The 16,648-nt window shown below is 42.3% G+C and overlaps 1 protein-coding gene across 1 annotated transcript in view; it reads left to right on the forward strand.

Moving 5' to 3' along the window:
• LOC139474771 (exportin-4-like) overlaps nucleotides 1-16,648 on the forward strand; it is a 37,647-nt gene that overhangs the window by 17,104 nt on the left and 3,895 nt on the right. Inside the window, exons 11-23 of the mRNA XM_071257896.1 lie at nucleotides 454-590; nucleotides 1,205-1,353; nucleotides 1,964-2,144; nucleotides 3,606-3,765; nucleotides 6,817-6,986; nucleotides 7,747-7,921; nucleotides 8,839-9,037; nucleotides 10,751-10,839; nucleotides 11,649-11,715; nucleotides 12,308-12,424; nucleotides 13,812-13,912; nucleotides 14,934-15,064; nucleotides 15,426-15,543. Of these exons, the coding sequence (XP_071113997.1) occupies nucleotides 454-590; nucleotides 1,205-1,353; nucleotides 1,964-2,144; nucleotides 3,606-3,765; nucleotides 6,817-6,986; nucleotides 7,747-7,921; nucleotides 8,839-9,037; nucleotides 10,751-10,839; nucleotides 11,649-11,715; nucleotides 12,308-12,424; nucleotides 13,812-13,912; nucleotides 14,934-15,064; nucleotides 15,426-15,543 (1,794 nt within the window). The remainder of the gene's footprint in view (nucleotides 1-453; nucleotides 591-1,204; nucleotides 1,354-1,963; nucleotides 2,145-3,605; nucleotides 3,766-6,816; nucleotides 6,987-7,746; nucleotides 7,922-8,838; nucleotides 9,038-10,750; nucleotides 10,840-11,648; nucleotides 11,716-12,307; nucleotides 12,425-13,811; nucleotides 13,913-14,933; nucleotides 15,065-15,425; nucleotides 15,544-16,648) is intronic.

Raw genomic sequence — 16,648 nt, forward strand, 5'->3', positions numbered from 1 at the left:
GGCTGGGCCGGTGAACATCCGGGGTAGAATAGGTCTTCAGCAACCCATGCTTGCCGTAAAAGGCGACTATGCTTGTCATAAAAGGCGACTAACAGGATCGGGTGGTCAGGCTAGGTGACTTGGTTGATGCATGTCATCGGTCCCAATTGCGTGGATTGATGCTCATGTTGTCAATCACTGGATTGTCTGGTCCAGACTCGATTATTTACAGACCACCGTCATATAGTTGGAATATTGCTGAGTGCGGCATTAAACAACAAACCAAACCAAACCAAAACCTTATGGGCTGCATTGAATTTATGAATCGATTTATTTATCACTGTAAGCTTCATTTTTTTGTTATATGATGGCCGGAAGTGTTTAATATAGGCCTGCAGGTTTTAAAGCCTCTGGGTATTGATGGCAGTTTGGTAATTTATTTTATTTCAAACACTGCTCGTTACAACATTTCAGAATGGAAGTGCTTCAGCTCATGATGAGGAGATTGATGAGACAGAGGAAGATGACCGGGACAAGTTTTCAGACCAACTCTGTTGTATCGGTGCCCTTGCCCGGATTGTACCTGAACACACCATCCCCCTCCTTGCAAAGTGAGTGTCATAACCATGAGCAGGAATTACCATTGTCAACATCCCAGCATACTTAGCGTAGTGTGTGACCTTTATTTCACTACCGGGGGCACGGGTGGCCCAGTCGTCTAAGGGGCCACAATTCACTTTGCAGAGTTGCGCCCCTTGGGCACGCCAGAAACCTATGATTGTGGGTTTGAATCCGGTTTGCTCTGATTATGTTTCTAGGTTTGTCAGCACGATACCCATGCTTTTGGGTTTCACCGAAGTGGTAAACGGCTGAGACCTGCATCACTTCGGGCTTTCCTCCCACAGCTGACACGCCGCGATATAACTTGAATACTGTTAAAAGGGGCGTTGATCCCAACTCACTCACACTATTTTCACTACCAAGTCGTTTGGTTGCCCTGTGAAATTGAATTTCTTCCCAATAGCGTAAGATTTGTTGTAAGATTAACTAAACCAAAAATGTTTTGAGAGATATTTTTAGGAAATTGTGTGCTCACAACAAAAAAATGTTCCCCAAAATATTCATGATCTTTAACTATATTTTTTGCAGTATATATGATTTGATTATTTTTATGATTAAACCCAAAAAAAATCAGTGAATTTAGTAAGTTATTGCTATGTTACAGAGTTTTGGAGGACCGAATTGGTAGGTTACATGGCCAGTTACAGCGGTTACAGCAACAGAGGCTGAACTCTGGCAACCACAACGCATCCCTTGACATGTCTGTACTCAACTGTCTGCATGAAGATATTCATTGGCTCATCCTCATATCAGGTACTGCTCTATCCGAGTCTGGGTCAGACAAACAGGTGACTGAAAGCATGAGCATCATACGATGACAGACATCAGACAAGTAGCAGAGTCTGACTATCAATCCCGGGATCAGTCTGCTGTATTGATATGCCTGTGATGCTATGAAATCTGCACAGGGTTCTCATGTTAACAAAAGGGATGGCAATGTGGTTAAAGCTGTGTCTAAAGAAGGGGAGATTAACTACTATTAAGTATTAATAAAGCAAAAAAGCACACAGGGATTTATGATGGGGCAGACAAAATGAGAGGGTGGTCTAATTGTGATATTGTTCAAATTTTTATCTTTTTTAATATTACATTTGTAAATTCTGAGGAGTCCGGAAATATAAAATTCAAATTGAGAATGTTCACTGTCATTTGCTGCTGTCTCTGGGCCAAATATCAGCCTCTGAGCAGGTCTAGATAAACCCCCATGTAGAGGATTGCTGGAGGAAAGCGTTTTATTACAGGGTAGTGGGTCGTGTGTCAAAAAGAATTAACAGTAAGATTAGGAGCTGTTTTTTCTACAGTCATTCCTGTCATATACAAGTTTATTGGAAACTTTTGACGTGACGGTGCTCTCCCACTTCAGCACATGTCCTAACTGAAGAGTCTGAAGGTGAGACCCCCATGATTCCGTCCGATGTCATGAACTACTCCATCAGCCAGTCACAGAACGTCAACGTCCAGACCACATTGCAGGTCCTGGCATCACCGGGGGAGACCCTCAACAGCATCCCAGGAAGTGACCAGAGCACAGACTGGGTGGTCAGGTAACCAAAGCTGCCTCATCCTGAGTAATCCTCATCCTACATTTGAAGTTCTAATGTTATTAAAAAATAATTAGGCATTCAACAACAGCCACTAGCCAATCCATGTTCATATATGCATAGCCTGGCCTTAAAGCTGCAATAAAATCGCCAGATCTGTATAGCTGAGCCAGCTCCAGTTCCGAGAACAGGAAGTGAAACACCAACCACAGTTCAGCAGCAAATGTCACTAATTTGAAAATATGTTTGGACACATTCAGCTTTAAAAACAACAACCTAGGATTAGAAATTGAAAAATAAGGACATGTTAATTATTGGATGGATGTATATTTAAAAAACATATAAATCTTGCTCAATATCATCTGAAAACAGATGCCAAGTTTCTCTCTGCACACTCTATCATTTGTCGGAACAACTGATTCTGATGTGGTGGAGTGGAACCTTTAGGGGCCACACTGCCAACAAGTAGATTCTTTGTGAAGTAGGTTTTGAAAGATCATCATTAGCATGGGTGTAAGGAAATGAAGAGCTTCACTTAAACAACAATGAAGGAAGACATCTGAATGGGTAGGGTTTGTGGTATGTGGTATGTTGCTTCAGAAATTATGTCCCTTGATCTTAGTGACCCCGGTCAATATTCTACTCAAAGGAAGTTAAAGAACAACCGATTTTTTCATATTACTATAGTTGATCAGTCAGTATAGTGATCCCTCGCTACAACACTATCTATGGGGTAAAACAGATTGATGAACGTTATAGACGATCAGCCCGGGTAGAAGACCAACGCAACAGTACATGCTGAGTCTATCTAACGTGATCTACATCGCTATAGCCTCGCGCGTTGCATATCAGAATTTGATAAAAACATTAGAATGTAGTTGTTGTTTATGATTCATAGTGTAAAAAAAGACATATATATATATATATATATATATATATATGATAACCTGTCTCTTGGATTCAGTGTGTATTTCTGTGATCATGAAATCGCTTCTGTACCCTTACAAATAGTCACATTGTATTAAAACAAGTATCTATGACTTCAATACTCTAAATCTTGAAATTAATGCGTTTCCAAATTAATATGATTGCCGACCCCTAGCCCAAAATGCGACTCAATATTAATGTGAATCCCCCCCCCAGTGGAATGATCCAATATCCTTACCTTAATCCAACGTTACCTTAATTCAATCAAACAGCAGATAGCGCCGCTTACTAGTGATGAGTAGAGCACTTCTGTAAAAACAATAAACTGTGATGTGGAATATATAGTTGTTTGTGTTTATATTCAAGTTGGTATTTCCGCTATCCAAAGTGTGCAGTGATTCCGTCTTATTGTTGATAGTCAATTTGGAGACATAAATGCATAGTTTAGTTAATGTCAGCAAGGACAACTTGCATTTTTTCACTTTATTCACGCTTGCTTTAATTTCAAGATATACGTTATTTCTATTATGTGGTCAGGCTGATTGCTGGGATGTTTCGACTGTGTGAGGTGGAAACTCGAGCGACGGATGTCAAGTTGGGTGACTGCCTAAGTCCGGAGGTTGGTCGTTCGACCATGTGGTTCCTGCGGCGGTGGATCCACTCCTACCTCCTCCCCGACGAGAACTACTACTCCCAGGTGAGTCACGCACTCAACCCTCACTGTTCACACGGGTAGGAACATCTAGACATTCTAAAACCTGACAATTAGTAGTCTGATGCCTTGATATGAAAATGTTCATCTGCCATGCTTCCACTTTCTGCGATCTTTAATCTGATTGGTCCTGCTGTTGCAGGTGTCCTCCCCTCAGTCCCCACCCCCCTCTCGCCCCGCCTGTGTGAGTACACCACACTGTTCTATTGTTGTACTAACCTTCAGATTACAACTTGGGTTCTCAGGCAGCCATTAGGAAGATTTAGTGTTGGCAAGGGGTGGTCCGTGTTTCATGGGGCACGCCACAGAGGGTATGAACCGAATGCCTGGGAACCAAGGCTGTTTATTTTGCTATTGTTGTTTTTGTATTGAAGGTGCAAGATCTAATCTGTAATTTTCACTCACACCTTTTTACTGTTATGGCAAATTAAAAGTAAACAGGTCTGGTATTGGAGTCCAGATAAACAATGAACAATTTTTTTATTACCAGATATTATAATAATAGGATTAAATTGCATACTTCAGTTTGGATTTATTGACTCGTATTTCCGGTGTTACGTGATCGTGGTGATCAGCTGATAATGTTTTCTGAGATGGGGGAAAACATTGTCTCATTGGAAAACTTGAGTTTATTGAAATATTAGTAAATTTTGGGAGCCATGCTTTACCCCGCGCTATAACCGAGTTAGCGCTATATTGAATCGTGCAATAACGAGGGAACACTGAACGCAACAACTTGTAATGTTTGGGAAAAGTCGTACTAAAATACGCTATTTGAAGGGGGCGTGGCCTAAATGCAAATGTCCGATGGGGATTTTAAATTTTCCGGATCCCTGTCTTGGACATTTACTTTTAATCGTGCTAATGGTGAAAAGGTATCGCATTTTTACAATGGGTGCTGTGTTATAACGGATCTGTTGTTTCTGTTCTTACTGGGTAATATTATCAATATTTGGTCTTTTTTCCCCAATATATTATAAAAAAAGTATCACTTAGAAGTTGGATCTTGCACCTTTAAGGCAGTTTTCATTATATTTGTTATTGTCAAACATAACTGAAAAAAGCATTTTTGTTACCATGGTTACCTGTTGAAATGTTGCAGATAAGGCAGCCAAAAAAAAGTTTTGCTATACCTTACCTCAACCGATACTGTTACTATGAAAGAACTACCAAAGTTTTTTGGACTTAAACGTTTATGTTTTAAAAAGATTTAGCTTCAGTGTGTCTTGTGATACTAGTATGTGTAACGAATGAGTAAATTACAGCTGTATGACCAGAAACTGAACAAAGGTCAACTCTTGAACCACGTTCCACAAATCGGTCGTGGTGCTAAGGCGATCTTAACGCCCAATAATTGGCTTATGACAGTTGTAGCATGAAGATCACTGTGTGGAGGGAGGCCCTGCTGTTACTAGTGTTAGTCCTTCATGCATGCATGTTTGTCCGTTTCTGTGACATATGTTTAACATTGGCAGGTAACGAGGGAACACTGTTTGTCAGACAACTAATTGTCAGTTGCACAATGGACGAGGCACTAATTTTAGGCTGTGTATATTGTTAGCAGTTCAGTGATCACATTTTACACAAGTTTAAAAGTTATTTGTTAGTCACCATTTATTCCCACAGTTTACTAACAATTTAAAAATCTCAGAATACAAAAACTAGCCGTAATTACCATATTAAAGTTCAGTGCATCTTGCATACAGTTGCTTGTTAGACATTCTCAGAGTAGCATTTTGAATCAGCGTCAATGACAAGAAAGGCACCATTCAAGTTTTGTTATGGTTGATTAAAACATAGGGTACATAAAGGGGAAACCTGTGGTAAAATAGACAAGGGGTAGAATAGGTCTTCAGCAACCCATGCTTGCTTTAAGAGGCAACTATGCTTGTTGTAAGAGGCGACTATGCTTGTTGTAAGAGGCGACTATGCTTGTTGTAAGAGGTGACTATGCTTGTTGTAAGAGGCGACTATGCTTGTTGTAAGAGGCGACTATGCTTGTTGTAAGAGGTGACTATGCTTGTTGTAAGAGGCAACTATGCTTGTTGTAAGAGGCGACTATGCTTGTTGTAAGAGGTGACTATGCTTGTTGTAAGAGGTGACTATGCTTGTTGTAAGAGGCGACTATGCTTGTTGTAAGAGGCGACTATGCTTGTTGTAAGAGGCGACTATGCTTGTTGTAAGAGGCGACTATGCTTGTTGTAAGAGGCGACTATGCTTGTTGTAAGAGGCGACTATGCTTGTTGTAAGAGGAGACTATGCTTGTTTGTAAGAGGCGACTATGCTTGTTGTAAGAGGCGACTAACAGGATCTGGCTGACTTGGTTGATGAATGTCATCGTATCCCAATTGCGTAGATCTATGCTCATGATGTCAATCACTAATTTTCTGGTCCAGACTTGATTATGTACAGTAAAGGCCACCTTCATCGCTGGAATATTGCCATGATTGCTGTGTGTGGTGTTAAACAACATACAAACAAAACAAGTCACATTATCTGACCTTCTCAGTTTTGATAAGTGTGAATGTGAAAATGGGTAATTACTAGGGCTGTTACGATTCACTCGTGTATTCGGTGAATCAAACTGATCCATTCATGAATTGAATTCGTTATTCGTGGTCACTAGAATCGAATATTAATGAACTCTTTTATATTTAATTTGACATTAATGTGGTCACTGGTCATTGTTGCATTTTAGCAGATACTAGTACCTAGATAAGTGCAGTATATAAATGTATTATATGTTAATAATTAACAAACTATGTAATATTTATTTATTTTGTTATTGTTTCAATAACTATAAAAAAAAATACATCAATTGCTGACCTGCTATTGTATTCATGAATAAATATTTGTATTCGTTACCCTATATTCATGATACAAATCGTATTCGCCTCACAGTGTATTCATTGCAGCTCTAGTAATTACCCCTCACCAATATCTTTATGAAGGCCTGTGATTCTGGTCACCTAAGGCACTGTAAGCCTGGTGTCAGATTCCACCTGCCTGTAGCATCAAGTGCTGTGTGTGTTGTAGATGAGCATGGCGCTGTCAGCAGCGTTTGGCCGTGACACTGACGGAGCACAGTGGACTATTTCCTTCCTGCTGCAGAAGACCATCAACAACCTCAACATCTGGAGCAGTGAAGAGTCCCTGCTCAAGGATACGATGGAGATGTTCTCAGCGCTGGTGGAGACAAAGGCCAGGTACACTGATCATTATCGGCTGCTGCTAATGCCTTTAACATTTTTATATCTTTTGATGATTTTCTACTTATGAGCCTTCAGACTTGCCGCCCACATCAAGCTGACATGCTGTGATATACTAGCAATTGAAACTGTTCACTCACTCACTCACACACTCACTCACTCACTCACGCACCCACGCACCCACGCATGCACTCATTCACTCTACATATGATGTATTTAATCAATCATTACAAATCCTTACTGTATTTCTGCAGGGGGCACGGGTGGCCCAGTCGTCTAAGGCGCCATGATTCGCTGTGCTGAGTTGCGGCCCTTGGGCATGCCAGAAACCTATGATTGTGGGTTCGAATCCCGGTTCGCCCCGATTATGTTTCTAGGTTTGTCAGCACCATACCCGTGCTCATGGGTTTCACTGAAGTGGTAAATGTCTGAGACCTACATCACTTCGGGCTTTCCTCCAACATTCAGCTGACGCGCCTCGATATAACTGGAATACTGTTAAAAGCAGCGTTAAACCCAACTCACTCACTGTAATTCTGCACGGTCATGATGATGTTTATAATTCTTTTTTATATAGTTGGGCAAATAAAAATAAATTAAACTCCTTTTCTTTTCAATTTTCTTCAAAATATAATGTGTCCTCTACATAATAATAATTGATGAAAACTATTCTAAGTAGGTAGGACCAGCAGTTGGTTTTGAATCGTCACGGACATGTCCAAATTGTATCAGCAAATACCGAAGTCTGTGTTTTCAGGGCGTCATACGTGATCAAGGTGGAGAACCTGTGGCATCTGGCGCGGATGGAGGCCAACAATGATGCTGTTATCGAGGGCCTGCCATCTGCTGTCCGCCGCCTCATGATGAAGGCTCTCGTACTGGCGGGAGTTGGATTCAGGGAGGACTCCAACAAGGAGGAGTATTGGAAACTGGTAGGGGGTGCACAAACCACCTCTCTGAGTTGGAAATTAATAATTGCCAGAATCGTACAATGGACTTAGCTTTTAGTAGAGATTTTATGATTATGGAATTGTTTTTGTTGCCTTTATTTACAACAGCTATATGCCTTCAAGGAAACTCCCACTGTGTAAGACTGCCTTCATGGACTAGTGGTAGAGCGTCTGCCCAGACTGATGAAGGTCCGGGGTTCGATCCCCGGCTGTGTCATAACAAAAGAGTTGGCGGTCGGGTAGCCTAGTGGTTAAAGTGTTCGCTTGTCACGCCGAAGACCTGGGTTCAATTCCCGACATGGGTACAATGTGTGAAGCCCATTTCTGGTGTCCCCCGCCGTGATATTGCTGGAATATTGCTAAAAGCGGCGTAAAACCAAACTCACTCACTCACTCATACCAAAAGATGGTACTTGTTGTTACCCTGCCTGGCGCTCGGCAGTTAGGGGCTAAAACAAGGACTGGTTGGCTCGTAGTCAGGATACTGTGTCTGAAAGGGGTATTCATGTTAAACTGTGGCATGGTATCTCAGTGGGCTAGCACTATAAATCTGCTATCAATCCCGACTAGTACACATACATGAATGCATACATGCTATATAAGTGCAATAATCTTGGAAGCGAGGTTAAACCCCATGTCACTTTACCTCACCCACTGCTACACAGTTGAAGCTTGGTTTTATGACATATTCATAGGCACATGCTTGTGAATTTAGTCAGAATCGACTCTAGTTTTAGTAGAGAATATGTTATAAATTATGGAAGTGTCTTTAGTTGCTTTCATTTGAAACAGATTTATTCTTTCAAAGACAACCACACTGTCTAACCAGGTGAGCTTCAGTACTGGTGATCCAGTTGGTATGAAGATAACAGATAATGATAAAACATTGACTGTCCCAGGTGCTGCAGTCTGTCCACGACCGCTTCTATGCCCTGGTGTGTCAGGAGCACTTTGCAGACAAGAAGGTTACGTGTAAGAATGCTGTGATGGGCATCCTCGACGTGCTGCTGGGGATAGCCCAGGGTTCCAGACTCATCAACCTGGACCGCATCTTCCTCTTCCTCTCACCCCTCCTGGCGGAGAGTGTCAAGTTGCTGGGTGAGTCCTCCCGCCCCCACTGCCCCCTGCCAACTTCCTCTTCCTTTCACCCCTCCTAGCAGAGAGTGTCAAGTTGCTGGATAAGTCACAGAGTAGAAGAAAGTGTCCTCCCGCCCCCACTGCCCCCCGCCAACTTCCTCTTCCTTTCACCCCTCCTAGCAGAGAGTGTCAAGTTGCTGGGTGAGTCACAGAGTAGAAGAAAGTGTCCTCCCGCCCCCACTGCCACCCGCCAACTTCCTCTTCCTTTCACCCCTCCTAGCAGAGAGTGTCAAGTTGCTGGATAAGTCACAGAGTAGAAGAAAGTGTCCTCCCGCCCCCACTGCCACCCGCCAACTTCCTCTTCCTTTCACCCCTCCTAGCAGAGAGTGTCAAGTTGCTGGATAAGTCACAGAGTAGAAGAAAGTGTCCTCCCGCCCCCACTGCCACCCGCCAACTTCCTCTTCCTTTCACCCCTCCTAGCAGAGAGTGTCAAGTTGCTGGGTGAGTCACAGAGTAGAAGAAAGTGTCCTCCCGCCCCCACTGCCACCCGCCAACTTCCTCTTCCTTTCACCCCTCCTAGCAGAGAGTGTCAAGTTGCTGGGTGAGTCACAGAGTAGAAGAAAGTGTCCTCCCGCCCCCACTGCCACCCGCCAACTTCCTCTTCCTTTCACCCCTCCTAGCAGAGAGTGTCAAGTTGCTGGATAAGTCACAGAGTAGAAGAAAGTGTCCTCCCGCCCCCACTGCCACCCGCCAACTTCTTCTTCCTCTCACCCCTCCTGGCGGAGAGTGTCAAGTTGTTGGGTGAGTCACAGAGTAGAAGGAAGTGTCCTTCTGCCTTCAGCGTGTGACGACGTTCATACAGTGTTCGTCTCTTACTTGTCATAATACATTAACATCAAGTACAAGATGTCAAAATGTCTGACAAGACAAACGTGACGGGAGAGATTTCTGAAGTTGTTCATGCGACTATAACAAGTGTTACTCATCACTGATCAATTAACTGATCATTGAAAGGTGATTGTAAAGATGTGTCCAATAGATTAAGATAAATTCATAGATTGCTGTAGACTGCCACTTAGTCTAGACACGGATCGAGTTGATACTACGATAGTTTGGATATGGCTTTCTAAGTTTTGTTCTCTAGAATGGGTTTTATCGAAGATATCCTTGAACAGGCATGCAATCAAACTCTCTGACTTATCACAATGTATGATAAAACACTAATTTCAAGATAAAAGGGTCTAAATGATGAGAAACAAGGTTTCTGTAGTAATTTGTGCTTGGGAATTCCCAGGGGTTTCCCCAGGAATGTGGTAGTAGTCTGTCAGTGTTTACATCATTACAAAAATACGGTCTCGTGCAAAATGTATGAACGTCAAAATGTGTCATTCATATACTTATGGACCCGTGAAGATCCGGGGTAGGTCTTCAGCAACCAATGCTTGCTGTATAAGATGACTATGCTTGTCGTAAGAGGTGACTAACGGGATCAGGTTGTCGCTTACATGGTTAATGAAGGTCATTGTATCCCAATTATACAAATTATTATACAAAAAACAAACTTAAACTTATGAACTTCAGTTTCGCAGTCATGTGACCGATCTTTCGTCCAATGAAAAAGCTGTGTATCATGTAAGATTCACATTTAAAAATGTGTTTGTTTGTGTCCCCCAAGGACTTGAAATGTAGATTATATACATCCATTCTCAATATCTGTTCTATCTCCCCCTGTAGATCTGTACCACAGCTATGAGGAGGTGGTTCCAATGATCCTAGAGCTGTTCTCGGAGATTGTCAACAAGCAGCTGTGCTACCTGAGTGAGGTCAGTCACCTGTCATGGTTCAAGTTTAAATAACATACCGTATTCTACATAATAAGCACCCAGGGCACTCTCAAAATTAGAAATTGGGGGCTCTTATTAGAATATTACTTTGGGGAAAAAAAGATTTGAAAGATCATAAATTTCGTGGTTTATGCTGACAGCCTGAAATGATACAAAAGAAAAGTCTGTAAGTATTATACATGACGGATATATTTTTCAGAATTTATTTGCCCATAATTAAGGGTGCATATAACACACGAGTGCGTATTATACACGAAAAAATAAGTCTTGTGTACATTGATCGATTGGAAGGGGTGCTAGTTGTGATTGTTCACTAGCCAATATATTAGCAAATATCGCCGTGGGCGCTTATTAGAGCGGGGTGTTTATTATGTGCTATTTTCCAGAATTTATTTGCCCATAATTAAGGGTGCATATAACACACGAGTGCGTATTATACACGAAAAAATAAGTCTTGTGTACATTGATTGATTGGAAGGGGTGCTAGTTGTGATTGTTCACTAGCCAATATATTAGCAAATATCGCCGTGGGCGATTATTAGAGCGGGGTGTTTATTATGTGCTATACGGTAGTTACTGCACACCCGTATCAACTGACTTTGGAAACACAATGTCTATGTTGATACACATTGTTAAGTGCCAGTCTCCTGTTTCTGTAATCTACAGGATTCAAATGTCCCTCCCACAACCCGGGGGAATTGTAGGATTGATTTTTGTGGCCATTTGCTTGTCAGTGTTTACTGTCATGGCATCTTGTGAACTGATGTTTATGCTGTTTTGTTTCCCAGATGAAGGCACGGAAGCTGTACGAGCTCAGTTTGTCGGCAATACAGACCTACTCTAAGCACAACACAGGTAAGTTCAGACCTTCATATGATGAACACTTAAATCTGCCATTGTTCCAGGAGCAATGCTGTGTCATGGTAGACACAATGTAGAAAAAGGTTCAGTCATGTTAATGAAGCCACATCATTTATATAATTTTATAGATACCCATGTTCTGTGTGTCAGGCAAGTGTCTCGGGGACGTGTATTCAGGTCACGTTGTGTCTGGTGGATGTGTATTCAGGTCATGTTGTGTCTGGTGGACGTGTATTCAGGTCATGTTGTGTGACTGGTGGACGTGTATTCAGGTCGTGTTGTGTGTCTGGTGGACGTGTATTCAGGTCATGTTGTGTGTCTGGTGGACGTGTATTCAGGTCATGTTGTGTGTCTGGTGGACGTGATTCAGGTTACGTGTGTCTGGATGTGTATTCAGGTCATGTTGTGTGTCTGATGGACGTGTATTCAGGTCATGTTGTGTGTCTGATGGACGTGTATTCAGGTCAGGTCATGTTGTGTGTCTGATGGACGTATATTCAGGTCATGTTGTGCGTCTGGTGGATGTGAATTCAGGTCATGTTGTGTGTCTGGTGGATGTGTATTCAGGTCATGTTGTGTGTGTCAGGCAAGCGGCTGGTGGATGTGAGCGAAGAGGAGGAGAACAAATACCAGGACATCCTGCTGGTGATGGAGCTGCTCACAAACCTACTGTCCAAAGACTTCATCGACTTCGGAGAGCCAGGTAAAGTAAACTCACAGTACCCTCCAGGTGATTCCCTGTTATCTCTCACAGTCAGGTAGTACCCGTGAAGATCTGGGTCAGAATAGGCCTTCAGCAACCTAATGGGATCGGGTGTTCAGGCTCGCTGACTTGGTTGATGCATGTCATCAATCCCAATGGCGTGGATCGATGTTCATGATGTAAATCACTGGATTGTCTGGTCCTGACTATATTATTTACCGACCACTGTCATATGGCTGGAATATTGCTGAGTGAGGCATTAAACAAAACACAAACACAGTCAGGTAGCATGTGGTTGAAGTGTTCACACAGCTAAAACACTGGGTTTGTGAAGCCCAATTCACGGTATCTCCTGCTAGGAAACACTTATGTAGCTGAAGCACTGCAGAGAGTGAAACATTAGTAAGTACTGCAACAACACAGAAAGCTTTTGCAGAAGTAGAAATTTTGTCAACATACATTCATGATCGAACAAATTAGATGTATGTAACAATAGCCTTCAGCCTAACAACTAGATTACATTTTTGGCTCACCTAAATGTCATGGCCAGTTGAAATGTCAACCATATTGAAAAACCTGTATGTGGCCATTACACTGCCATTTTTGTTCAAAATGTAATGAAATTTTGCACATGTGTGATTAGTATGAGTAATTGGTAGAAGTGAGACTCAACATTTATGTTCCGTTTGGGATATTTCAAACTTTGGCCTCTGAACTTCAACTATTTTGATAGCTGAAACTTCTTACCCACATTATGCAGTATGGCCACTACGGCAGCCATATTGAAAAAGCTATGTTTACATAGTTAATAATTATTCACCTGTACTAGAGGTTAATAATGATGTAAGAATCTACATCAAAATGTCGACATAAGCAATAAACCTGAAGTTGTTATCCATACAGTTGTACATTTTCTTATTCTCCTGAACCGATGTGTTTGAAAAAGAGCTAAAAAGATTAAGCTACAAAGGTTTATTTCCCCTTGTCCGAATTAAGAAGACTTTAAGGCATGGCCTGTCTGATTGTATGTCACAAACCACTTTCTGATGTTAATTTGCAAGTAGGAGGCCTATAGGCTTATAGTGAAGATCCGGGGTAGAATAGGTCTTCAGCAACCCATGCTTGAAGTGAAAGGCAACTTAGCTTGTCATAAGAGGCGACTAACGGGATCAGGTAGTCAGGCTCGCTGACTTTGTTGATGCATGTCATCGATCCCATTTGTGTTGATTGTTGCCGATGATGTCAATCACTGGATTGTCTGGTCCAGTCTCGATTATTTACAGACCGCCATCATATGGCTGGAATATTGCGGAGTGCGACGTTAAACAACAAACAAACAGACAAACAAAACTTTGTCCTTATATATCTACAATGCTGCATACTTCAGATGAAAACGAGCCCAGTGACGGTGTGAAGATGGAGGGCGCCGATGTCGTCATGTACGGCCTCAGCATCATCATACCCCTAATGAATGCTGAAATACTCAAGGTAATAATCACCTGTTTTGTTCTACTAACTTATGGGGGGAACGCCGAAGACCCGGGTTCGATTCCCGACAATGTGTGAAGCCCATTTCTGGTGTCCCCCACCGTGATATTGCTGGAATATTGCTAAAACCATACTCACTCACTACAAACTGGGGGCACGGGTGACCCAGTCGTCTAAGGTGCCGCGATTCGCTGTGCAGAGTTGCGTCCCTTGGGCCCGCCAGAAACCTATGATTGTGGGTTCGAATCCCGGTTGGCCCCGATTATGTTTCTAGGTTTGTCAGCACCATACCCGTGCCCGTGGGTTTCACCGAAGTGGTAAACGTCTGAGACCTGCATCACTTCGGGCTTTCCTCCAACATTAAGCTGACGTGCTGCGATATAACTGGAATACTGTTAAAAGCGGCGTTAAACCCAACTCACTCACTCACTCATACTACAAACTTGCAGAGTACATCATAATATGAACTGGTGACTTGTAAGCTAGCTTAAGGTATGGTGGTTATGACTTTGCAGGGCTTGATTTAGCTATATTAAACATGCACCAGTGCAACCTGTTTTTGAAAAGTGCAACCTAATATATATATTCCAACATTCGGCATTCCTCTGGAAGAGTACAAGCATGGATGTTGCTATATAATTGTAATAATCTTTAACACAATGTTAAACCCCATTTCACCTTGCCTCATCTCATTTCCTGAACCTGGAAAAGTTATCCTTGTTTCGACCTGTATTTGTGAAAATATCTTCCTGCTAAGGGAGATTATTTTGCAATTTTCATTGATGAACGTGTTAGAACAACCATAACAAATGTTTTATTTGGGGAACACTTTCTGAGTAAAGTAGAAATTCAAGTTCTTACACCATTATTACACAAGTGATCTATTGTTGTTAGAACCTAAACCAAAATGTCGAACCTAATTGTAAAGAAGTTGTTCATCCATATATCTTATCCTAACTAAGTAGTCAAACTTCTAAATGCCTCTCAAAGAAGTTATTGTGACTGTTGTTCTTTTTTTCAGTTCCCGACGCTGTGCAGCCACTACTTCAAGTTGGTAGCCTTCCTCGGGGAAATCCATGCAGACAAGTTCCCCAAACTGCCGCCGGAACTCTTCAAGTCCCTCATGGCTTCCATCGAGCTCGGACTATCGGCGTATCCTTGTCATGCCAAGTGTCCAGGATTCAATAGTGACATGTTTATGGTTATGGTTGGTGATGGTGATGTATCTGTAGGGCTAGCTGCAGGTCGAAATCCACTCACTCACTCAACCACTCACTCACTCACTCACTCAACCACTCAACCAACCACTCTCTCAACCACTCACTCAACCACTCACTCATCCACTCACTCAACCTCTCACTCACCCTCTCAAACACTCAACCCAATCCCCCACCCACAATTTCTCCAGCATATGTCAGAGTGATGACCTCTACACTGACACATTATGTACTGATTGTGCCTATCTGTATGCTGCTGTAATGTACAAGTATATTGACCTTGACCTTTGACCCAGCTTTTCCCCTGAAACCACAAGGCTATGTCTGGAGGTGATATCGGAACTGGCATCCCACGCCTTCCAAACCAGCCTGAACGTGCCCCACGTCCACGCAGCCCTGGCCCACTTCCTGGAGGTGAGTAGTCCAGTGTCAGGATGGCTGCCTGTTGGGGAACGACAGTCTGGTAAAAACACAGTTCAACTTACAAATTTACACTTCACAATGACCACGCAACGAATTGTCAACTTACACTCTACCCATAAGTTTGATTTTATCGTCATCATCAACATTCCTTTCAATGGTTGTGTGCTCAGAGGGTGAAAAATCAACCAAGAATTGCTGTTTCTGGATCTAAGGCTAAGAGATTCCACTGGTCCTAAATGTCAATGCTTGGTCCCATAATCTTGGATTAAAATGGTTCATCGTGCCGTGTGACGATCTTGTTCAATATCATGTACCTCTGATAGTGTTCGGGATGGTCGGGTAGCCTAGTTGTTAAAGCGTTCGCTCATCACGCCGAAGACCCGGGTTCGATTCCCGATATGGGTACAATGTGTGAAGACCATTTCTGGTGTCCAACGCCGTGATATTGCAGGAATATTGCTAAAAGTGCTAAAACAATACTCACTCAGTCACTCTGATAGTGTTCATATTATCATCTACATGAACCCTGGCAGAATCAAGTGGTTAGGCTCACTGACTTGGTTGATGCATGTCATCTTATCCCAATTGTAGATTGTGTATTTATAGTAACAATTTTCATTGGAGGTTCAATGTATGTTTGGACTGTTAGTAAGTAATATATCTTTGGATTATTAACATTTCTAAACTCAGATGGAAATATAGATTAAAAATGATTGTTTTGTTATCAATTTGAATTGATTTGGAAATGAGCTGGTTCATCAGACCTACTGACCATTAAAATGCTTGATCTCCCCTGAAATGTGGCTGATCTTGGACCTCGAACTTGTTGAGTTTCAACCACTGGTTCTAAAGCATCCTCTTATATATAATGACCTGTGAAGATTCCGGGGTAGAATAGGTCTTCAGCCACCCACACTTCCCGTAAAAGGCGACTATGCTTGACGTAAAAGGCGACTAACGGGATTGGGTGGTCAGGCTGGGTTATTTACAGACCCCCATCATATAGCTGGAATATTGCTGAGTGCAGCGTAAAACAACAAACCAGCCAACTATAGCTAGATTTCCGAAATGTAGACATGATGTACTGGTATGTGAT

The sequence above is a fragment of the Haliotis cracherodii genome, unplaced genomic scaffold (assembly GCF_022045235.1).
Source record: "Haliotis cracherodii isolate W230 unplaced genomic scaffold, xgHalCrac1.p SCAF_3, whole genome shotgun sequence".
NCBI classification, from domain to species: domain Eukaryota; kingdom Metazoa; phylum Mollusca; class Gastropoda; order Lepetellida; family Haliotidae; genus Haliotis; species Haliotis cracherodii.